This window comes from Antedon mediterranea, chromosome 8, assembly GCF_964355755.1.
Source record: "Antedon mediterranea chromosome 8, ecAntMedi1.1, whole genome shotgun sequence".
Lineage (NCBI taxonomy): Eukaryota > Metazoa > Echinodermata > Crinoidea > Comatulida > Antedonidae > Antedon > Antedon mediterranea.
The window spans coordinates 1,819,518-1,845,852 of NC_092677.1; the positions used below are offsets into that span (position 1 = coordinate 1,819,518).

Genomic DNA, 26,335 nt, shown 5'->3' on the forward strand with positions numbered 1-26,335 from the left:
TTATGTTAAATTTATTTTAAATGAAATTTTCTTCAAACATTTACAAAGTGTAATCTGACTTATTGCGTTAAATGCGATAGAAATGATCAAGGTTGTGAACAGGTTTAGACCCGAGACCTGTGCTGTGGAAATGTATGGCGTCATGATAGCAACACCAAAATCTAGAACCTAGACCGACATGTGGGCAGCGTGAGAATGCTACTGTATGGCCAGAAGGGAAATATGACCATGGAAAATGAATACAATATCTGATGAAATAGTCGTGTTATGGTGTATTTCTATTAAAACATATTTTTATTGAAGTTATACGAATTGATGTAACAATGTCTGAACTTATCATTTTAGATTATCATACAGCCAATATTGATATATTTCATATTATCATTTTTTTGTTTATAATAATAAAATATGTTATAATAGACCGTCATAGTTTGGCAACAGTGTCTGGTATAGCGGGATTAAACCTAATAATATTGTAATATATGCTGGTTGCATCATCAAAACATAAATTACAGTATTGTACCAATTGCGTACAATTTGAAATGACCCTGTTCATTTAAAAAACAAATTACTGATTGTACTGCAGTATTTACAACACTTACTGCAGTAAATATACTACAGTAAATATTGTATTCATCTCACAAAATCAAACCAAATAGTAAAGCCTACATTATTCTTCTAGGTAATATTATTCACATCATCATTATTGATTCTTAAGAAACAGTATTTTCCATTTTCTTATTTTCAGCATGATTATAAATTTACAAACTAAACATCAATTTCTGCTAAAACAAATACATAATTACAAAAAAAACGTTTCTAATTCTTTTAAAATTGTGCATAAGTTTTTCAGTTCTCTTTTGCATCAGTTGTATCGTTTGGTTTCGCTTCCTCCTCAGTCCCGCCATCTTTCTTCATTGCTTTTCTTGCCATCATACCTACAAATGTTAAAAAGAGGTTATTTTTTTAGCAAAACAAAAATTGTTTGGAAACAATGTCAAGTTGGTTCTTTTAAAGAAATTTGAACATTTATAATTAATGAGTAATAACAATTTAATTTCCACAAAAAATCAAAATAACTAGCTCATTATTTGTTTAAAACAACCAAGAATGAGCTATAGTAATTATTATGAATTTTCTTCCTAGCTGAAACCACCTGTGTGGTATGCAAATTAGACTTGTTGATGCACGGTTCAATGCATTGGTGGGTTTAGTTTTGTAGACAGTGGATCTAAAAAAAACATTGCTTCTAGCTGAAAGCATTTGTGGTATGCAAATTAAACTTTACATAATATGCATTCAGTTTTAGAAGGTATTGAGAGTTGCTAATGCATGGCTCAGTGCATTGGTTGCTTCAGTTCTGTAGAGTGTAGATCTATAAAAGCATTGTTCTGTATATAAACTGCAAGCAGTGTTCAAATCACTGTTTGCTCTCTATGTGATAGAAGGAAATGTGTGTCTTCACAGGGCTACAACAAGTTTGGATTTTATACAAGTTTCATGTGGATAACAACGTCAATACTACTTATTATTACTACTTATTATTACTACTTTGTTTGAAATGATTATACTTGGATATACTGGCTGGATTTATAGGACATTTATAGAAGGTAAGAATTTTAAGATTATAAATTAAGACTAATATTAATTGTAAGCATGGTGGTAGATATTAGATCCCTCCATGGTGTGAGGCTGCTGTATCTTAAACCTACCTTAAGTATAAGGCTGTGAAGGTACCTTAAGGACTATAATATTTTAGTGTAAGCAGTTTATAAATATTATGATTGCAATAAAGATTATTAGATTATTAGATGATTTGAGATCCCTCCATGATGTATTGTAAAACTGAGGTACTTTTAGGACAGGTCTATCTTGGTCTGTGATTGTGTTAACGACTCTTACTACTACAGGTGTGCAAATCTCACCTTTAAACCCAGCTTGAATTTTGACTGTTGCATCAGCGACCTTTGGGTCATTCAGGTCAATATCTATTTCTTCCTCTTCTTCATTCTTTGTTTCTTGTGCAGCTGGGGGAGGGGCATCCACCTAACATGAGGGAATATCACAACCACTTCATAAATAATGATAATAGTGTAATAATGTAGGTGAACTAAACAACACATGCACAGTCAACTCTCCCAATACCGGGCCGAAAGTGTTTCCAACGGTAAAAATAAATTTGGGACGTCAAAAAAGTCTTGTTTTGGGAGAGTTGACTGTACTAGAAAAGATATTTGAATAACAAAAAGTAATTAATTAGTTTAAAATTAAAAGTAACACAATATAAATTAGTTATTAAATAACTTGAGAAAAAAAAAGTTTTTATAATATAGAAATAAATAGATTATATCATAAATAGAACATGAAGAAACTTCCTAAATATAAACAAGAAGAAGTTAGTAAAATATAAATGTTAGAAGCAAGTGATTTGTTAGTAACAAGCATCCAATCAGGAGCTGTTAAGGAGTAAAAATATAAATGTTAGAGGCAAGCAATTTGTTAGACTTGTGTTAGTAACAAACATATCCAATCAGGAGCCGTTAAGCATGTAGCGTTAGCTGTTAGTAATATGCATAACCAATGAAGATGAGCTGTTTAATGTTGCTGGCAGCAAAGCATGAAGCAATGTGGCAGTCATACTACCTTTGCTGATGTTTCACTGATGTTAGAAGACTTAGGAGATGGTTCAGTAGATTTATCATCCTGTTGCATATTTGTCTCATTATTCTGGTTTTCTGCTGCTACTTCTTCAACTTCTGTCTCCTGCTTTGTTTCATCAGTCTTGGTGATGTCATCTGTAACATTTTCTTGTGATCCAGTTACTTGGTGGTTTGATATCTTTTCAGAAGTCTCTGCTTGCTTTTCAGCTGGAATGCTTTCCTCTTTCTCTTTTGCTTCTGGTGCCAATTCTGTTTCAGTGGCATCTTTTATTTCCTCTTTTTCTTCTGGTACCAATTCCGTTTCAGCGACATCTTTTACTTCCTCTTTCTCTTCTGCTTGTGGTACCAATTCAGTTTCAGTGGTATCTTTTGCTTCCACTTCTGCTTCTGGTACCAATTCTGTTTCAGTGGTATCTTTTACTTCCTCTTTCACTTCTGCTTCTGGTACCAATTCTGTTCCAGCGACATCTTTTACTTCCTCTTTCACTTCTGCTTCTGGTACCAATTCTGTTATAGTGGTATCGTTTACTTCCTCTTTATCTTCTACTTTTTGTTCCAATTCTGTTTCAGCAATATCTTTTATTTCCTCTTTTTCTTCTGTTTTAGTGACATCTTTTATTTCCTCTTTCGTTTCTGCTACTTCTTGTAACAATTCCGTTTCAGTAACATCATCAATTTTTCTATCTTCTTCTGATTTAGCTGTCTCCAGTTTAGATGTTTCACTCGGTTTTAAATTTTCTAGTTCCTCCTTCATTTCTCGATCCTCATCATCATCTGTATCCATCTTCTCTTCACCTTCCTGTTTGGTATTCTCATCTTGTTGCTTCTCTTCCTGTGATAGGACTACTGTAGGTTGTTCTTCAATTGTTTTGTCCTCTTGTGAAATACTTGCTACAGGGGTCTTGTTTTCAGACGGCTGTCTCTCTTCTGTCTGTGAAATGTGGGAATCTTCACCAGTTGTCTGACCAGTAGTCTGACCAGCAGTTGTCTGACCAGCAGTTGTCTGACCAGCAGTTGTCTGACCAGTAGATTGAAGTGAATGCTCCGAGACCTGATCAACTGTCTATGGTCATAGTGCAGAAAATAGTAAAAATTACAATCAACACATACACAGTGCAAATGAAATACATGCAAGCCATTTAAACATGTAGGATTTACATTCAAACATGTGGATTTACATTTAAAATGCAGCAGATTTTCGGCACTGTATCTTAACTTGCCGAGTATCTCTGGCAAATTCCGTGTGTTTCACATATGACACCTGTGATACAGTGAAACACATTAGATGCTGTATTATGGAGTTTGCCTATGATACTGGTCATATATTGTCATATGTGGTCAAGAAAAGCACCTTATGCATCCAATTAGCATGATATTATGAAGTGCTTTGCTGCATCATGCACTTATATTGTATAAACAATGAGCTGTTAGATTAATTGATTTAATATTTATTACATTCATTTTTTTTTTGTTACTGTAATAGATGTCACTATGAACAAGATCATTTATCAAATAATGTAGTTTAAATTTGTATTGGTTTAAACTATTAATGTTTTATATTACTGTCAACCATTGACAAATATAAACATAGTGTTTAACACGTGGCTGGATATATATATCTGTAGAATGAAACATATGGTTTCACACCATGGCCAAAACAGAACTTTATTTTACATAATCAGTTGACGTTGAGCTCGTATTTTACGAGCGTAAATTAATCCAGAGACTTGCCTTGACTGTTTGGATTTTGTGTTTAGTGTTGCGTAAAGTGTCTACATACAATTCCCACTTTAAAGGCTTTCTAATGAGCTGTGATGATACGTTTCAACTTTATAATGTATTGGATGCAAACTCATTTAGATTTCAATGATTGTGTAACACAATTTAAGGAATAAATTTCTACTTTACAAAATATTTTTTTTCTCGATTATTAGCAACAATTTTTTATTTTTTTTTGATTGATACATCATGTTTTATCACAATGTTTATCAAAATGAGACTAGCCTGAGAAATGTTATTATAATGTACAAAATATTGGAAAATGACAAAATGTAAAAAAACATTGTATGAATGCTATGCATGACATGTTCATGTAAAGAAAATGTTAATTAGTTTGACAATGTTGATTTGAGTTTGAAGGATTTACAGTTTATGACAAAAATAATCTAATTAGTAGTAGTACATGCCAAATGTTAAATGATGACAGTGCATTTTTTGAGACAAGCAGTTAATTTGTTAAAATTGTCTCTGTACACTGCAATCTAAAATTAAAGGGGTTTAATTTCATTGGTCAACAATTACTGTTATCATTTACACACCGTTTCAGTTGCATCCTGGGAAGGTTCTGCTGTTTCATCAGCCACTGGTTGTTCATCTACAGGCTATAATACAATGTGGAAAAGGACAAGGGAATACATCTACATTATTTAACAAAATACATACATTATTTTACAAAATAACAACAAAACACAAAATGAAACAAAATAATAAATACACTACAGGACAGTTATATGATTGGTTAAAAGTAACACACCTTTTCCGTTGCATCCTGGGAAGGTTCTGCTGTTTCATCTGGAATGGCCTCTGGTTGTTTTTCTACAGGCTATAATACAATGTTGAAAGGGACAAGGGAATACATATACATTATTTAACAAAATAACAACAAAACACAAAATGAAACAAAATAATAAATATATTACAGGACAGTTATATGATTGGTTAAAGGTTCTTACACACCTTTTCAGTTGCATCCTGGGAAGGTTCTGTTGTTTCATCTGTAACTGCCACTGGTTGTTCTTCTACAGGCTATAATAATAGCATTGAAAGGGACAATGAAATACATACATTCTTTAACAAAATACATACATTCTTTAACAAAATAATAAATACACTACAGGACAGTTATATGATTGGTTAAAAGTAACACACCTTTTCCGTTGCATCCTGGGAAGGTTCTGCTGTTTCATCTGGAATGGCCTCTGGTTGTTTTTCTACAGGCTATAATACAATGTTGAAAGGGACAAGGGAATACATATACATTATTTAACAAAATAACAACAAAACACAAAATGAAACAAAATAATAAATATATTACAGGACAGTTATATGATTGGTTAAAGGTTCTTACACACCTTTTCAGTTGCATCCTGGGAAGGTTCTGTTGTTTCATCTGTAACTGCCACTGGTTGTTCTTCTACAGGCTATAATAATAGCATTGAAAGGGACAATGAAATACATACATTCTTTAACAAAATACATACATTCTTTAACAAAATAATAAATACACTACAGGACAGTTATATGATTGGTTAAAGGTTACACACCTTTTCCGTTGCATCCTGGGAAGGTTCTGTTGTTTCATCTGGAATGGCCTCTAGTTGTTCTTCTACAGGCTGAATTGAAAGGGAATACATTTAACAAAATAATGTTAACACAATACACGACAAAGAATAAACAAAAATATGTCATGATGATTGGTTAAAGGTTACACACCTTTTCAGTTGCATCCTGGGAAGGTTCATCATCTTCCGCAGCTTCAGTTGGTACATCAACTGGTTGTTCCACAGGCTATAAACAGTTAAACATAATCACAAAACTCATAAACTGGAACACTGGAATACATTACACAATAAACGACAATAAACCATTAAAATATCAGTATGTCAAAGGCCTTTGCTACACACCTTATCAGATGCATCCTGCGAAGGTTCTACTGGTTCATCCTGTACTGACTGGTCCTCTACAGTCTATTAGTTACAACAAAGTATATGAAATTAAATATATTCAAATTTGTGCAAGGCAAAGGTAGGAAAGGGAAGGCGTTTGTTGCCAAGCATTAGTCATTTTATAAAAATACACATGCAAAAATGTGTACTTATGCAAATGAGCACATATACACAGTAGTACATAGCATCACTACTCATGCTTGACAAAAGATTTTGCACTTGCATTAAGATTCAGTACTTACCTGCATTAAGAACCTGTACTTACCTGTATTAAGTACTTATGTGTAACTCTGCCTTATGCAAAGCTTAAATGCATATATTATGAGTAATTCTGATGTATAATTGGGTCTAATGATATCATTGACCGTTATTTTACCTCTTTTGCTGGTTCGTCTTCTCCATCTTTCTTTTTCATTTCTTTCCTTGCTTTAAATCCTTTGAATGATGCTTGGATTTTGGTAGCAGCCTTTTCTACCTCTGGATCATTTAGATCAATGTCAACCTCCTCTTCTTGCGGTGCCACTGCGGGTGGATCCTTCAAAAGACAATTCAACTTATGAAGTTGGATGTAATTAAAATGCATCTTTCAAGACAAGCACAGGGTTACCCCGGAGTACTAGTTGACATGGACAGATTAGATATATCTATCCATCAATTATGAGTTAAATGGTTGTATAAAAAGTGCTGAATTACAAAATTACCATTTTTTCTTCTTCTTTCTTTTCCGTTTCAACAGTCGTTGATTCCTCTTCTGCAATCTTTGTGGTACTTTCACTTTCTTTCTTCTCTTTTCTTAGTTTGAACCCCTAAGAAATATTAATATTTATTCAAGTTTCAATTTAGTTCCAAATTGCATATTTATAAGACAATTTGATGATATAAGTGGTTAAGATAAAGCAATAATGGAGGCAAAAACCCAAAAAAGCAAAGATCGTTTTTCTGGCTCAGTTTTCTTACTACTACTACTAATCGGTGGCACAATAACAAACTACACAAACATTTAATAAAAGAAAGTAAAACCAAATTGATTACAAATTTATAAACTATAAAGTGAAGAAATCTTTCATTCACTTCATATTTGGTATCTTACGTTTTTAAATTACAATCTTGAATTAATTTGGAACATTAAAAATTAATCAAATAAATTAATTATTGATCTTTTGAAGTAATTTTTCGTATTAATAGCCCGTAGCTTTTGTTAATGACTTGGACCAGGTACCCGTGCAATGTACACATTGTCTTGCAGTAGCTACACTATGTAACATGAAATACCTAATTATATCTACTCTATTCTATATCTCTGGGTTTGCTTAATTGTTTAAAATATAATAATTAATATTAATTAAATCATTCTAAAATAGAATTTGAAATTAGCGTTGCATTAGCAAAACAAAATGTATGTAATGTAAACATGAATTAAATAAATTAATATTTAAATTATTCTCATGACTAATGTTGCTTGATTATTTGTGAAAATGTTTAAACTATATAGTTTAGAATGTAGACATCGTAACAAAATTATACTGTATATGTTGACGTTCCTTAAAGATATATTCTGTGTATATGTTTATTGAATATCGCCATTGTCACAATACTCTTACTGTTCTTTCAAAAATTTCAAAACATTAGAAACATTTTTTTAATGTTTCTCTTTAATATAAATGTTACTATTTATTTTGTTGCCACTGGTAACAAGTCAGTAATTTCTACAGATGACATACTGTAACTGTTCATTTTCATTTTATCTTAAAATTAAAACTACAAAGTGGGTTATTTAAAATGTTTACTTTATTTTTGCGGAAAATGTTTTCACAAAAACTTACCTTGAAAGATGCCTGGATTTTTACAGCAGCTTTCTCCACTTCTGGATCATTCAAGTCTATGTCAATTTCTTCTTCTTGTTTCTCGCTTGATTTGTCTGTTGTCTGCTCACTTTCTTTTACCTCGCTCGTTGGTGATCCTTCGGCGTCCTCTTTAGGTCCTTCTGCTTGTTGTGTTTGTTTCTCGTCACTTGATGCCTGAAAGAAAATATCAAAGATTGATAATGATGCTACAACTCAAGTTTATATCCATTTTTTTTATTTATTGTGTTAAAATAACTTATATAATTCAAGAATCAATTTAGTAATTCCAATTGATGACATCACATTACTATAATACTATTAAGTATTAATATTATTAATAATTGTCAGCGCTCACCTGTTTAAAAATTCTGAATACAAGGGAAACTAAAACCGCTCTTACTGACTAATATCTCATCATAAATATTAGTATTGATTATTTAAATTAAAAGTAAAAAGTGAAAACCAGAAATGCATCATATTGTTAACATTTTTAGAAACTCACGAGTATAAAAATCAATAAAAACAATTATTTTATTGTTGTTCTTTATGCATAATCCATAGGATATAATTAGGCGAATATATTAACATACTATTATATTTATTTGTATACAAATATTTAAGCTGCAAGTGCAATACTTTATAAATAAACTAGAAAGATTTATACTTAAATTTGCAATACAATAGTAGGCATACTGTATTTTAGGCAATTAAGTAAAATGCTGACAATCGACGTATTCGATTTGGACTTTTATATGAGTATAAGTTTTGTTGTAGTATTGTAAGAATTGAGATACAACAAACAAGCATTCATTAGTTTACTCAAATTAAGATCGTTTCAGTTGAGGACAAAGTCAATTGTTACAGTAACTTTAAAAAATAAAATATAGTAATTACAAAAGAACCTCCCAATTAAAATTTAAATGGGTGCCCCAGGACCTTATTGTGTGCAGAACTATTGTTAAAACACCCCTACCTTCAAAATGAACTTGTCTACTACTTCTCTACTAAACTGTGCAACAATATTGATGCTACTATTTTGATACAACGCAAGGCACTATTTGTAGGAATTACTAAAGGATAACAGATTTCATTACACATCATATTGATTGGTGTTATTGATCTAAACTCCTTTAGACCAAGCAGCATACAAAAGAAAACATTATAACCCAGTAAAACAGCAGCGTATTATTTAATACTGATATCTGGCTGTTGATATTAAAAAGCAATGTATTATTAGTACATTGAGTTATTATAAAACTAAAATATTGCATTTGCAATCTCAACTTAAGCAGACATATTAAAGTAACTACTTTCATTACCCATTAGCAAAATACAAAATGTTTAAATATTTTTACGTACGTTATATTACCTACAGTATGCTGTTTAGTCATTTGGATACATTTTTTTTTCATAGGCATCTTTCAAAAATTATGCATAACATTGTAAACTACTGTATGTGAAAAAAAATCTAAAATTAAAACAATTTTAAAGAAAATTCCAAATGAATCTAACATGGAAAGAGAATCAGATCGATGAATATTACATTTAAATCAAGTTTCATTTTATTTAACTCAAATCTAATTCAACAATGATCTGCTAGTTTCAATTAATTTACAAAATTTGAAAGAAGTCCAGATTAGAAACACCTGGTGCAAATCCATGTAAATATCATGGACTAAGCTACCATCAATGAAACAGCATACATTGAATAATAATATTCACACCAATAATCTTGCATACTGTACTGTATTTTTAAAAATTTCAAAAAACATTTTTTAAATGTTAGTATTTATTTTGTTGTCACTGGTAACAAATCAGGATTGCTATACAGATTAGATACTGTAAACTACAGATTAGATACTGTAAACTACAGATTAGATACTGTAAACTACAGATTAGATACTGTAAACTACAGATTAGATACTGTAAACTACAGATAGCAAACTGTAAACTACAAATGACATACTGTAAACTAAAGATGACATACTGTAAACTAAAGATGACATACTGTAAACTAGAGATGACATACTGTAAACTAAAGATGACATACTGTAAACTAAAGATGATGACATACTGTAAACTAGATATGACATACTGTAAACTACAGATGACATACTGTAAACTAGAGATGACATACTGTAAACTAGAGATGACATACTGTAAACTAAAGATGACATACTGTAAACTAGAGATGACATACTGTAAACTAGAGATGACATACTGTAAACTAGAGATGACATACTGTAAACTAGATATGACATACTGTAAACTAGATATGACATACTGTAAACTAGATATGACATACTGTAAACTACAGATGACATACTGTAAACTAGATATGACATACTGTAAACTAGAGATGACATACTGTAAACTAGAGATGACATACTGTAAACTAGAGATGACATACTGTAAACTAGAGATGACATACTGTAAACTAAAGATGATGAAATACTGTAAACTAAAGATGATGAAATACTGTAAACTAAAGATGATGAAATACTGTAAACTACAGATGACATACTGTAAACTACAGATGACATACTGTAATTTCTACAGATGACATACTGTAATTTCTACAGATGACATACTGTAATTTCTACAGATGACATACTGTAATTTCTACAGATGACATACTGTAAACTAGAGATGACATACTGTAAACTAGAGATGACATACTGTAAACTAGATATGACATACTGTAAACTAGATATGACATACTGTAAACTAGATATGACATACTGTAAACTAGATATGACATACTGTAAACTACAGATGACATACTGTAAACTAGAGATGACATACTGTAAACTAGAGATGACATACTGTAAACTAAAGATGATGAAATACTGTAAACTAAAGATGATGAAATACTGTAAACTAAAGATGATGAAATACTGTAAACTACAGATGACATACTGTAAACTACAGATGACATACTGTAAACTACAGATGACATACTGTAATTTCTACAGATGACATACTGTAATTTCTACAAATGACATACTGTAATTTCTACAGATGACACACTGTAATTTCTACAGATGACACACTGTAAACTAGAGATGGCATACAGTAAACTAGAGTAGATATGACATACTGTAAACTAGAGATGACATACTATAGACTACAGATAACATACTGTAATTTCTACAGATGACACACTGTAAACTAGAGTTGACACACTGTAAACTAGAGATGACACACTGTAAACTAGAGATGACACACTGTAAACTAGAGATGACACACTGTAAACTACAGATGACATACTCTAAACTACAGATGACTGACAGTTGTAAACTTTCCACGATCTCTTCATCTCAAATATCACAACTTTCGCCTAGTACAGTATGATGTCATCTATCCTACAGTTACAGTACATCACAAACCTCTGTTCGCATAAACAAATTACTAACCGCACAAATCATGTTTAATCAAATTGGTACAGTACTAACCTGTGTCCACACTAATAATGAGACATTACAATATTACTATAACTAACCTGTTTTCACAATAATAAAACATATAGTATTCACATAAATTCCCTATGTTACTAGGCGGTGTTCACATTGATAAATGGCATACACATAATATGGCTAATGAGTACGCAGTGTTGCTATTTTCACAGCATGATCTATTACCCAAAAGGCAAGTGGTTAGGCTAGGTTCATCAACCATAGGGGGTGATTATAGACAGATATTGAATGCACAGCTGTAGAAACGAGCCATTCCAGGAGGACGACGCTGCAGCAGTGTCATGAATTTACAGCAGTGTGTGTGGATCGATGATACGGAACAGTCACAAGGTGATATCAAAATTGGATTGATACGTTGAAAGAAATTGTAATTAATTGGGTTTATTTAAATTAAACACCGTTTTCTGTATCAATCAACAATTCTGATCTGTGAACTATCGAGTTTAGATAGGTAACAATCCATGATTATTAGTTACATTGTCAATAAAGTGAAAATAAAATTAAGTAAAAACTAATAACAATAAATATATATTGCTTATTCACAGGTATTAAGAATAGAATAACTGTTAAGTAAGAACTCTTCTTAATCACCCTCTCATCTTTATCTCATCAAACGACTTGAAGACTACTTTTTTTAATAAGAATTCAAATTAAAAAGTCTTAAAAAGCACTTTGACCAAACTTGACCCCTTGATTGTACTGTAGTGCAATTCAAACAATTTATAATCCAAATAACAATTTCTTGTGACATTTTCCAATTAAAATACACTACGTTTCATATCATCTTTAACCTACAACAATTTCTTTAGCAATGCACAAAACAAAATGAAAAACAAAATTTTTAAAATTAAAATCCAGTAGGTATATTGCCTTCCAGCACAAAGATGTAATCAATTTCTATTGAGACTTTACAAAGGCGTCGCTATAGTTACACAAGTACGCTTTTATTGCTTATTAAGCCCAATAAAGCATCAACAATGTCGGGTACAAATTTTATTTAAATTAATATTTAAGTACTTTACATTGAAAATTGGGATATCATACCATTGATGCATCAGAATTTAAACATAATTTATAATAAAAATGTTGAAATAAATACCTCTTTCAGTTCTTTTCTTTTCTTGTGGCCTCTAAATCCAGCCTGAATCTTGGATGCTGCCTTTGCAACTTCTGGATCATTCAAGTCTATGTCAATTACTTCTTCTTCCTCAGGTTCTTCCTTTACTTTTTCCTTTTCTTCAGTTCCTTCTGCTTGTTGTTCTCTATGGAAAATAAAATAAATTGTAATACAGTATAATACAGTGAGCCTGTATGTTTAAAATTTTAGTATAATGTTATAATATCTTTAATATGATACATTACAGGCATACAGTAGATAGTCCAGATGTACAGTACATTATCTGCATGTATATTTTAATTTATATTTCATTTATTTAAAAGTTTAATAATTTAGAAACACCTGTTATCCAGGCACCTGCGTACTTACCTTTCAAAATTAATTAACTACTGTAAATTAATAATTACTTTAGACGACCTAAACTTAAGATAACACAACTATAAAAAAAAAAACTATTTTAAAATTATTTTAAATTGTAAAAGTAAATTTACCAAAACAGACAAAACTTGTTGAGCAATATGGAACAAGAAATATCGCCGAACACTGACGGACTCGCATCAAACCAAACAAACAATATCATTACAGCATTCTATTACTGTACTTATATTATACATAGGCCATATCAAAATATTATTAAGTTACTACTGTATACTTGTATTATCAAAAGACAATCATAACAAAATTACTTTGTAAATAGCACTCTATATAAATTAAATCACAAATTAACTTGTGCAACTCCCCGTAAATATGTACGCATTTGTTTTAGAAATCTAATTTTTTTATTTTTTGCATTAAGAATAAAAAGGGTTCTAAAATAAAAATTATTCTAAATTGGCTCGATGAGAAACTAAGCTGTTATTTGTATTGCCACATTGGTGGAAGATTGTTATTGTACTTTTATATTTTGTAATCAGGTACAAACACTGAAAGCACAGAAATGAATATTACTACAAACAATAAATAATATTAAAGCCCAGCTAATATATTTGATATTATTAATTTGGGTGTAACCATTAAAATAGAGGGGTGTGTTCACATGTTTGATGTTTTGAGAAAAAATAAAACATTACTTTCAGGTGTCACCGTTGGGAACTTGAAATTAGGCAGGGTGGAAGACTATAAAGGTGTCCCACCCATATTGTAGTATAAATGTGTACTGTTGTTGAAAATAATCAATAGATGTTTGGGTTATACAGAGTCGGATATTGTAATTTGTAGATTGAAAAGGTTGGATGATGAAGTCAGAAGATGAAGCAATTTGTTTGACCTGAATTCCTTAAAATTGCTACTTCATGAAATCAATAAAATCAAAGACATCACTCACCTCGGGAATCAACAACTTTTAACAACTCAATAAATCAATTAAACCCTGTTTGTTGCTAATGCCAGTATATTTTCTATCAATTTGTAGATGTTTAGTTTGGAAGGAACTTTCATCTTGTAGATCATGCTGAGGGCTATAGTCGGTTTATCCGGGCACTCGCCGTAGGCTATCTATCTTTTTATCCCCACTGTTTGTGTAATATTGTAGGAATCAGTTTTACTTTTACATAACCTGGCCTAAATTATATACAGGTTTAAAATTGGCTTTAGAATTTAACCTTGGAATTAGTTTTAAGTTTCTCCCAATCTTTATTCATTAATTTAGTATATAATTAGATTTTGTAGGATTCTAGTCATAAATGAATGTGTATTTTGCTATGTTGGTAAAACATAAAAATAAAATATTGTAAATTCCATCCCATGTCCACTTACAAGACTATTTGAAATATTCTGTTTAACTATTTTCATTAATTACCAATAGGCAAAACCCATTAGTGTAATTTATATCGAAGCTGCTATATCAGCTCAATTAGGCCATTTTGTAGTTTTAATTAATTAGTTATTCATTACAGCAAAAAAAAGCCACAAGAATAATGATTTCACAAAATAAACATTATATTCAACCAGACACTGTCTTTTTTCTGTCTAAATTATAATTTTTTTTTCATCTAATTTTTCTTCTAGAAAGTACAGTAATTCAACAAACATTTTTCAGGGGACATTTTTATTTTTTTACCATTTTATTCAAATGAAGGCCCATTTTTACTGATACTAAAATTTCCAACATGAACCTACAGTTCCCCTCTATAATGAATATTTGGGTTTGTGAACCAAATTGAAATTTACTAAAAAATGAGAAAATAAGATGGGGACTGAAATTAAAAAGGCTATCCCAAAGTAATAAACACCTTTTACTAATTACCCAGTAGCATTATAACAACTAAGTGTTACTTACTAAAGATTTACCTTCAGAAGATATTTGTTTATTAATTTTAAGAGTCAAAGGTGTCAACACCAATTTGTACTAATTGGTTTATTCGTAGATTAAAGTATTGGGACTGTGAAATAGCAATTAAATGGAGACATCGTATAGGTTGACACCAATGCTACTTACTACTGTAAAAAGTAGATTTAGTGAAATCGACAGACAGCCAATTCTTTCATCAAATAATATTGAATTGTAAATTGGGTTATTCCATTAAAAGTAAAGGGTAAGATCAAAGAAAATGTTCTTGTACTTGTATTTTCTTTAGTGTTAATCTTTCTTTTACATAATAATTAATATGGCCTATTATTTCAATTGACACTGTCAAGGTAACATCAATTTAAACAAAGCAAATGTTAAACTGTATGTACATAGTCTATATCGTGCCTAGCTTACCTGTATAAACCGACAATAGCCCGTGCTCTCCAGAGGGAGGGCTTAGATACGAAAGTGAAAAGTTCCTAGAACACCCCTGTATTATAATGGACCCGTCCGCAACCACGCCCTCATGTGGGAACGTACCACCGTCATCATTTTCTTTCGTAACGTGAGAACGTTACGACGTGTGAGAAAAGATACGCTAAGTGTTAGCCTTGTGTACATTGTACAAAGCAAATGTTAAACTGTATGTACATATTTTTGCTGCAGTAACTGCAGCAGGAGGAGGTAATAACAATGACCAGAATTTGAAATTTGAAAACCTCCCTCTTGATAAAATAGGAGGGAGGTTCTCTTTGCTAAATAAGCAGTAAATAAATATACATATTTTATACCACTATCACATTCAATTCACCAGGGAAAAAAAGTAGTGAGCCCTCTATCGGCAGCGAATCGTTTTTGCACACGAGACAGTGTGAACAATTACCCGGAAGCAACTTTGTTTTTAAAAATAAATATTAGGTTTTTGCAAACTGGCCAATTGGAACTTTTGGTTTTATTTACTAATGAATAATTCATTAACCACGTGATATTGTTTTTTTATCGACAAAGCCATTATATCTGTGTCAAACAAGGGTGAATTACACCGATGTTTTTTAAACAATTTTAGGGTATTCGAATGTTAAAATTTCGTCTAATTTGTTGAGGCTGTAATAAAACAACCTAATTTTTTGAGAAGGTGGGTTTTATATTTTCTGGATATTTAATTTTTCAATAGTAGTTAATAAAAAAATCTCGTTGGTGTTATTTTTTATTTTTTTTTAATGGCTGCTTAAACATGTGCCTTTTTGGTTATTTTACTGCTGAAAATGGAACACATGCTTGTAGCTAAAATAATTTTTTTACACCATAAGATTAAAAATGGTGCTTTTTAAAATAATAAGAACGTTATATAATGTATAGGAAAGATGTTTTTAATCATAAAACTTTACAAAGCCTCTTTTATTTTATTTAAAAATCAATATAGTCTAGGCCTAGTTTACTAGGCTTTAGCCTGTTATTATAGTGGAGTAGTGCGTGTATTGTTGGCGCGTGTTCATTGTCGGGCGCGCGTATTTATAGGCCTAGGCCTAAGGAAATAAAAATAAATGATTACAAATATAACTAAATAATGATTATTTAATTTAATGTTGTTTTTTTTTTTACAGATCACAGAGGGATGTTCTTATGGTGTCTGCATACTTCAATACAATAGAAATAGCATTAATCAAGAACAATTTCTCATTAATTTACCGGCATATGTGAAACAACACATACAGTAATTTTATGGATATCTACAGATTTTTATTGCCAAAGGACATTTAATTTTTAAAAACTTGATATTTTCCTAATTTACTTATATAAAGGTTCAAGCGGAGGTTTGTTGTTGTGCGGTAATTGTTATAAAGTTTAAATGTGATTTCCAAATCGGCAATAAATAATCATTATAAATATAAATAGAAAAAGGCCTAGGCCTAGTACAAAAGATGTTAATTTGATGTACAAAACTTGTTGTCTAATTTGTGATAATATTAAAGGTTTTATGTTAAATCGTGTGTATTTCATTTATTGCTCCATTATTATAATAAAAAGAAGGGAATCGTGAAATGTCATTAATTATTTAGCCCCAAGAATGTATTGATTTTATAGTATTTTACCAATTTAAACAGTCCAGGCCTAGCTTGCAGACAGTCCCCCCCCCCCCACCCACTTCTTAATAATTTTAAGAAAAATGAAAGTTCAACACTTTATTTCAAAATTTATAAGCCCTTTGTCATCATATTTTAAGATTATGAATCAGCCACTTAACAAGAATAACAATCGAGGGGCCAATGATTAAGCGCATCTTCCCTCATTCTCTTCGCCTAAGAAAACGATTATTCCAGCCCTGCCGCGTCTCCCTAGGCCTACGCGCAACGTGCTTTCGCTTAAAACAGACCTATATTCAACTCCTTATAGAATTTGTTTGAAAAATAACACCAAGCTTATTTTTGAAAATCTTAGAAAATACATATAAGACTATATTATACCGTTTTCAGAATTTCATTTAAAAATTCCAAATTAATGTTAACTATTTTAACAAACTAGTTAGTTTTCACTTTCTTGTTTTCGTCGTATGACTCGCTTTGTTTACGCTTACACTTGGCTTAGACGTTTATCTTAGAATTCGAATAAATGAATCCATAATCAACAAAAATTGGTACTGTTGTGGTTTTTGTTTAATATAAATGTTCCTAATACACAGAAATCAATTAAACAGCAATATAATTTAATATAAACGAGTTAAAAAGGAAATTTAGACAGCCTATAAAATACGGAAGTCAGAACTCGCGTCGCTCGTAATGTTCGGTAACTTTCTATTTATAGCCTATCGAAAAAGGCTCTGGCTAACTTTTAAATTAAAAAGGCTCTCGGAACACTTAATTTCCCATTATCACTATTTGACGTGGATGTGCTATATGTTCTGTCAAAGGGAAATGAGTTCTTTCTTAATGTACTTCTTATGTCTTTGATTTGATTATAATTCCTTTTAATAATTATCTATTATTGGTTGAATAAATATAAAACAACGTACTTCAAAGCTTTGACCTGTTTTCTTGCCTCATGGCCTCGGAACGAAGACTGAATCTTGAGGGCAGCATCTTCTTCTGACATTTGCTTAGTGACGTCACTCTCTTCGGTCTTGTTTTCTTCTGCTTTAAGTTCTTCAGCCTTTGCCTGTGCTTGGTTCATTCGCACACCACTCTGGATCTTAGTGGCTGCTGCTTGTTGCTGAGGGTCACTCACATCTCCAATGTTGTTACCCTAAAGTATACATTTAGTAAGATAGAATGAGAATGTATGAATAGTTTGACATAGTGGATTAATAAATGGATGATGTCAGTTTTTTTATGAATGGTTGGACAACAGAGTGATGGGCATGTCATAATATAGATGTGATTTTTGTGTTTCATTGATGTGATATTGTTATTTATTTATTGTGGTATTTATAATATATTATTCGGTCCAGCTGTTTTTTTCAATTTTTGGGTTAAATAAAGAATTTTACTTTGACATATAGGCCTATAGTATTATGACGCAATTTATGGTAAGTGTTGCTCTCACAATCTTATGATCATTGATAAATGATGATGATACTGCTACTATTTCACTGATTAATCTGATACAACTGGTCAGCGAGTTTGGTTTTGTGTATTTTATTATTATTTTGTGTTTTACCTTCTCAAACGCCTTATTGTTGTAGTACCTGTCCTCATGCTTTGCACCAACGTCTGCTGGATCTATACCTTGCTCTGAAGCAACACCAAAAAAGATTCATAAAAGAAGTTCAAATAAATTTTTTTTTTAAATAGAATTGTAGGCCTACTCTATAGCCTATAATAGGTTACATTTTAGTACCAGAATGATTTAGTTTACAACAGTTCTATAAGTAGGAAACAAAATAAAAATGAATTTAGTTACCTTCACGAATCTTCAAAAGGTTGTCAAAATAGACAGCCGAAAACGCATAAATGTTGTCAGGTTGATTTCTCAAGACTTCCCTGGCAAGGCCCTCCAAAAGATTTTGAAATCCTCTTGGCACTCGCAATTTAGTGTTTGAGAAAGGCACAGACATTGTTAAAAGATGGAGAATTAACCTACAATAACAGGCAAGCTATATAATGTATATTTATACGCTATTTGGTTGTTTCCTTGGTCGATACTATTGAGTGAAAAAAAATCGTGTTCTACCACGCCGAGAAACAACAAAAGCACACACACACTCTATTTACCTTGGTCACCACGGTAGCTCGGAAGGGTCAAAGGTTGATATGACGTCATTCAGCTATATAAAATATTTGGCGTATGAAGACGATTAATAATGAGGGCGACAAACAGATTCCATCACTCTTCTTCCTTCCACCCTCTCCCCCCCCCCCCCTCTCCAAAGTTTAATGAAAGATTATACAAATATTAGATTAAATGCAACTAATTAACAGTTCCATTGCTAGCCACCCCTTCTTTCTTTTATAATCCAAACAAATTGCACTTGCGTTTTCACAATAAATAAATAATTCAATGGAGCACATCATGTTTGTTTTTTAAGCAGACCACTAAAATAAAAGACCATTTACAAATTTATGTACAGTACTTTTGTTTTTATTTTTTTGTACTACAGCAATAATCTGATCTACTCATAATTACAATTTCCCAAAATCTTTGACCGTACTTGGTTTACTCAATGTCTTTCAGTATTATATACAGACATATCATGAAATATAAACCTCTTGTTAAAATAGATATATTGTATGGTATGGTATCCACAACTTGGTCTTCTACCACACTTTGCAAATAGTTTTAATTTGACCACTATGCCCATAATACTAGAAAAATAAATTCTGCCTCTGCTTAGATTAAATGAAGATTAAATTAATATAATATTCTGGGCTACTTTAAAGTGCCAATGTTCATTAATTGTTTTTCTTGTTCAATTATAATTATTCTCGATGTACGTATTTACATGATTAGTTTTGGGTAATACCAGATTTGGTATAGGTATATCACCCAGTGTATCACACCATAGTGAATACCGTGTGTCTACAGCATTAAGTTTCCCATAAGATTTCATCTTGGCAATTGTCAACGCGTCTGTTCTGTCTCGTAGATTCCACACACCATGTTAGCTGGCAAAGCTTTATCTGCAACAAAAAGAATGGTTTTGTTATTAAAGAGACCTTGTCAAAATTATTTTTTGAAGATGTGAGGGGCTTATTTACTAAAATCTTTTATGCATTTTCTGAATGTTTGGCCGTCACCAATTAAAAATGTTCATTTCAGTTTCTTACCTATTGCCTTTGGATAAGGTAGATTTAATTGTTTCATTATCTCCAAAAACTTCTCCTTCGGTTGTGAAAGCCGTGGGTTAAATTTCTTTTCCTCACCAACTGTAGTTATACACTGGCCTTGAATTTAGAAAATAAAAAACAAAATTATTATAGAATTTTATGTTATCCTTCTTTGTTTTAGTTTAGTTTTTGTATTTAGTATTTGACTTCACCACAGTGCCACCATTCTGAAGGTGAAGCATCTCATTTACACTTTGTAGTTATCATTTGCACACAGCAACAAAAGAATATTTATTGATAATGAATCTAGCCATACATTATTTTCAGACAGATCATAAACTATTGATAAGACCGCCAGTGGTGTAACTACTATGCATATAGGGGCCTCTGATCTATGAACATGTTAAAAAAGGCTAAACATGCCCAAAGACTCCAGCGTCTCTATATTAGGGGTCTCAGGCCTGTGCGTTATGCCACTGAAGACAGTGTTGGATTTAGGATTTTGAAATAGTGGGGGGGGGGGGGGCTAAAAATCGTAAACTGAAGTGCTGAACAGAACCTAATGTCCTATTGTAAATTAAAAAATGTAGGCCCCCTCAACTTGCTGTGAAGTACTTATATTTTCAATAGCATTAAATTACCTGTATAATCATGAGCAGGATAAAGGCTTGTATCCTCTGGGAGTGTGAATATTTTGCCATGAACATTGTCATATAGCAGTGAAGAATTGCCTACAAAAAAGAATGTACGTAATGATAATGAAACTATATTAAAGAACATTCCACTATAAAATCACAATCAAAGAATGTTGCAGAATCCAGGTCAGTCTTATCAGGCAAATGATCCAGGTCAGTCTTATCAGGCAAATGATCCAGGTCAGTCTTATCAGGCAAATGATCCAGGTCAGTCTTATCAGGCAAATGATCCAGGTCAGTCTTATCAGGCAAATGATCCAGGTCAGTCTTATCAGGCAAATGATCCAGGTCAGTCTTATCAGGCAAATGATCCAGGTCAGTCTTATCAGGCAAATGATCCAGGTCAGTCTTATCAGGCAAATGATCCAGGTCAGTCTTATCAGGCAAATGATCCAGGTCAGTCTTATCAGGCAAATGATCCAGGTCAGTCTTATCAGGCAAATGATCCAGGTCAGTCTTATCAGGCAAATGATTCAGGTCAGTCTTATCAGGCAAATGATCCAGGTCAGTCTTATCAGGCAAATGATCCAGGTCAGTCTTATCAGGCAAATGATCCAGGTCAGTCTTATCAGGCAAATGATCCAGGTCAGTCTTATCAGGTAAATGCAGGAATTACAACAAGATACCCAATTAAAAAAAACATAAGATAATAAGATAAACACAATTCCCAGGCTATTGTTAATGCATTGCACTATACCTAGGCTCAATTTGTTGTTAGTACTATCATTATTTTTTGTTGTATTATACCGGTAACATACCGTGGGGACTTGCATTAATTAGCACTTTAAAGGGTCAATTTACACAGAAAAATGGAAAGCAGAAAACCGTGTAGGTTGTTCCACGTATTATCTGTATCTATCCTGAGCGGAAACCGCCCGTCCGCTCCCCGCTTTGTGTAAATGGTCATAAAGAATAACATAGATTCTATATTTTTATTACCGTTACCACTCATCTGTGTAAATTGGTTTTAATACTGATTTCATGATATTCATATTATACAAACATCAAATACATCATTTTAATAGTATAATACAAATATTACCTTTAAATTCTTTAAAAAAAATGTGAAAAATGAACAAGAGTTCATTTTCTTAATAGAGTACCTTCCTGGAAGTCTGTTCTTCCGCAACCTCTTATAAGCACAGCATCACCTGTGAAGGCCATGATTGGTCGATCACCTGGTTTGAGCACAAAGGTCATGCAACCACTAGTGTGACCTGGCGTCGACAATGCCTCAACAAACTGTACAAAAAAAACATACTTATTTATTTAGCAAATTTCAGGATACACGTTGCCTTTGATCATTTAGTTGGTATTGGCACTTTATAATAAATGTTTTATTAATATTATTATAAAAAAAATCACTGTCAGAAACGTTATTTTCACAAATATTGAAAACTTGTCTTATTTTCCAATAGTCAATTTACCTGCTCCCCAAAACATATTCGATCTCCTTCTTGTAAATAAACATCTGCCTTTGCTCCGCTAGCTTGACTAATTGCACTGCAGCATGATGGGATACGCTTTTTAAGTTCTCCAGTTCCTGTGATGTGATCAGCATGGCAATGCGTGTTCACTAAAAATATTAAAAGATTCAAATAAAGTTGATGTTTGGAGAAAACAGGCTGTGTTGAAAGGAAAAATGTACACAATGAACAATAAGAATAAACAAAGATAAAAAAATCAAGTAAAAAAAAAATGATTGGAGCAAATATTATGATATCAAAAAGAAATTACCAGCGTATACAAGTTTTAAACCAAGATCTTGCATAAGATTCACGTCACGCTTCACTAACTCGATGACAGGATCAATCAAAATTGCCTCGCCTGTCACTTTATCTCCAAGCAAATATGTTAATGTAAAAGATTGATGATCAAATAGCTAAATAAAAAGTAGAATTATTTAAAAAGTAAAAGTGAAAATACACTATTAAATTATTAAGCATAACACTCAATGGACCCCATTGGAAATAAATTGAAATGTCAATTTCATGGGTCGTCCTTGCATCCATTCACTTGGTTTTATTCAATTTTAATATTCCAATTGTTTGTATTTTTTCTTTGTTATGTATTTTAGGTTTAAATGTATTGTTGAATGGATGCTAAATGAATAAATGAAAAATAAAATGAAAACACTTACTACTATTGTACTGTTAGGCATAGGCCTAGGCCTAGTAGTAGTATGCCTATATTAATATAAAAAGCAATCCATCATAATAAAACTAAATTTAGCCAGAAACAAAGTTTTAAAAAAAAAGAATTTTATACCAACTCACCTGACGAAATATTAAATTTGAAGGAAGAGTACTGAATGTTCTTTGTTGTGTGAAAATATTGTTGATAGTAGGCCTAGGCCTACTTGTTAGCTGCCCGCCTATAGTGTCTGGTGACTTTGCTTTATATAAACTAGACATCCTAGGCCTAGGAGGTCTACCTAACCGGCTGCATGCCTGCCGCATGAACGCAAACGTTGACATCCTACTGGTTGGCCCGGGGCTGCTGTCTTTCAGGACCAATAAACTAAATAAAATAGCTAGGCCTAGAGGCTATGTCTGTAGGCCTGTACTTTTCCGAATCTTAGTTAGGCCTACTAAATGTAAAAAATAATAATAGTTAGTGCAGTCAAATCTAAAATATCTAGGCCCCACCTAGGCTAGGCCCTATAGTAGTTCTACACTCTCTGATCCGAGGCGATAATATGATAATTTAATATTGCACATATATGTTTACCTCCTCTCTTTAGGCTCTCATCCAGACGTACTATAACATAACACTACAGCAAAAAAAAAACTCTCCTATGAAAATTGCGTTACGTTGGGAAAAGCATGATGGATGCGATGAGAGCGCTATGGGGGCGGTGGGGGGGGGGGATGCATAATGTTGACCCATCTGGCATCTAGCATTTATGCTAGGTATAATTTTTTTTAATCTGGCATAAATCTGGCATAATTCTTAAAAACCAATCTATGATCTAGCATTTTTTCTAGTATTTTTACGATAGATACGCCTTCTAAAAACTAAAGGTACGGTACGGTAATTTTAAAACTCGTAGCCTACCTAAATACATAACAGTATTTACGGAATACACTGTATACATTATATGCAGTGCAGCATAGATGAAATTACGAGACCAATCTTTTAATCCAATTTTTAACATGATAATGTCATCAAAATGAAGCACGTAGATAGCAACCACATTGACGTGTTGAAGAAATGTGGATACGTAGAATATGGATGCGCGCACATTTAAAATGTCAAGAACTATGACGCAAAATATGAAAATACGACGTTTATAATTCAACTGGCCATATGATGACGTCACAGCATCCGATGCGCTAAATTTGTACATGAATTCGTATCTACGATCATGAGTATCACTTTTTATTCTGAGAGGAGGCTATAACATATTGAAATTGATTAGAATGATGAAAATACGTGACCAAAGCTACTTCTGCACATGCTGGCGTCATAAATATTTAAGAAACGGTTAATCATGTGAAAGTTAATTGATTGACCTAGGCAATATCAAAATATAGGGGCAAATGGAATACGGATAAGTGGAGATGCGCTCTATTAAATGTGATGAGCTATGACGAAAGAGACAAAAATACTATATTTTATATTTGACTGGCCATACGATGACGTCACAATCTCTGATTGGTCTGGTTAGCCATATTGATGCACTATCCGATATCTACAACTTATCAACTTCGGAATATGTAATAAATTCACCATGTCGTTTAGAATCTATGACTGTTTAAAAAAGGCATAATTTTGACGAACATTTTCTTTAAAATCTCGCGCGAATTGTCCAATTCGAAGTGTACTCGTATGACGTGATTAGCCGAAATAAAATAAAAAAATTCTCCAGGCGGGAACCTAGCAGATCCCCTCATTAGTTATCTTGAAAAGAAGTCCATCTGAAAAAGAAGCCCACACAAGAGTACTAAAAAATGAAGGAGCACATTTGGCTTCAATTGGCCTTAGTGCAAAGGCGAGAAGAGCACACCATAACATCTTTTATTTTTCTGTGGCTTTCGCTACCCGATTTTTGATGTTGTGTAATTGTTATTTTTAGCCCAAAAAAAATCAAAATTTAACGGTGTGGCGTGTTGACCACGAATGACTAATAATACCATCTTTCCCACTACACCTGCACAAACTAATTTGTATAACAACGCCGACATACCAAACTACGATGAGATATAAATTCTTTTCTAAACACGTAACGAGAAGAATTCTAATTCCTTTTTTCTGACAATAAATATTGTTAGTCATTCGCGGCGGTCAACACGCCACACTGTTGCATTTTTATGTTGTTAATCTTTTACATTATTATTAAAATATCCTAAATTAAATTGACTCTTTAAATATATCTCTTTCAAAATAAAAGAACAACATTTTATATTAAAAAAAAAAAAGAAATCTGTAGAGATTTGAACCCCAGCTAGTAGAGCTGAGAGAATCCAAACGATAGTTACAACAGCACTACCCGTTATGCCACAACAATGTACACGAGTAATTAAACGTGACAATAGTATAGTCTTATACGCGCTTCATATTACGTCATTCTAACCGTTTACGTCATAAATTTGCATATTCGTGACGTCATTTTGAGGAAACAAATCTAGTTTTAACCTTACTTCAAACCAGAGGGCCGGATAGCTCAGTTGGTAGAGCGTCGTGGAACACGATTATCATGGGTTCAAACCCTATGCCGGTCGGTGGAAAAGAGTTAAAGCTATGCGAGCTTCTGTGTTTGGGGTTCACAGATTTGAACGTCCCCCTTTCCACCACACATCATGAGGCAATAACATCAAAGCATCTGATGTGTGGTATCCCCAAGGCTGTGAGAGGGCCTTACCGTGCTAGAGGCAAGGGAGCACACCATAATTTTTATTTGTCTTCCCGCCTCTTTCCGATCTCGTAAATTTTATGTTTGGCGCCCTCAATTTTAAGAACACCAAAGTTATGTCAGACAATTAGAAACAAATAAATAGAAATGTCACAAAGATGCCGATGATATGCCTGGCCGGCCTGACGGTGTATTTTCTCTATTTATTTAAATACATAATGCATTATTGTAATAAATAATTTCACAATTTGTGTGCGAATTTTTAACTTTGAACAAACGATTTCCAACACATAGGCCTACTACATTTTACTGTGTTTGAGCATGAATAAATGAAATGAATTAAGAGAATAATTGATAATGAGAAATCAAAACAACTGATACAATGAATTAAATGATAAACAATAGCAGCCCG

At 32.4% G+C, this 26,335-nt stretch overlaps 2 protein-coding genes across 11 annotated transcripts; both read right to left on the reverse strand.

The window, feature by feature from the left end:
- Window positions 1-34: 34 nt before the first annotated feature.
- LOC140056821 (uncharacterized) lies at window positions 35-19,305 on the reverse strand. Of its 10 annotated transcripts, XM_072102305.1 has the most exons (19): window positions 19,010-19,305; window positions 18,767-18,840; window positions 18,123-18,352; window positions 12,805-12,967; window positions 8,209-8,403; window positions 7,087-7,191; window positions 6,762-6,920; window positions 6,344-6,406; window positions 6,153-6,227; window positions 5,984-6,052; window positions 5,792-5,860; window positions 5,589-5,657; window positions 5,397-5,465; window positions 5,194-5,262; window positions 4,979-5,041; window positions 3,677-3,723; window positions 2,644-3,631; window positions 1,926-2,046; window positions 36-938 (listed from the first exon to the last, which is right to left on the reverse strand). In XM_072102305.1, exons 1-19 carry the CDS (start codon window positions 19,161-19,163, stop codon window positions 850-852), a joined length of 2,871 nt encoding a protein of 956 aa, XP_071958406.1. In that variant the 5' UTR covers window positions 19,164-19,305; the 3' UTR covers window positions 36-849. The 10 variants fall into 10 exon arrangements, with proteins under 10 accessions (XP_071958405.1, XP_071958409.1, XP_071958406.1 ...); XM_072102304.1 differs by having other exon boundaries at window positions 35-938; window positions 2,644-3,723; XM_072102309.1 differs by lacking the exon at window positions 5,194-5,262.
- A 400-nt stretch (window positions 19,306-19,705) lies between these two features.
- On the reverse strand, window positions 19,706-23,775 carry LOC140056269 (persulfide dioxygenase ETHE1, mitochondrial-like). The gene is made up of 7 exons (XM_072101582.1): window positions 23,345-23,775; window positions 22,806-22,950; window positions 22,496-22,644; window positions 22,172-22,310; window positions 21,015-21,104; window positions 20,374-20,490; window positions 19,706-20,226 (listed from the first exon to the last, which is right to left on the reverse strand). The coding sequence occupies exons 1-7, from the start codon at window positions 23,543-23,545 to the stop codon at window positions 20,168-20,170; spliced, it is 900 nt and encodes a 299-aa protein (XP_071957683.1). The 5' UTR covers window positions 23,546-23,775; the 3' UTR covers window positions 19,706-20,167.
- Between the last annotated feature and the right edge of the window lie 2,560 nt (window positions 23,776-26,335).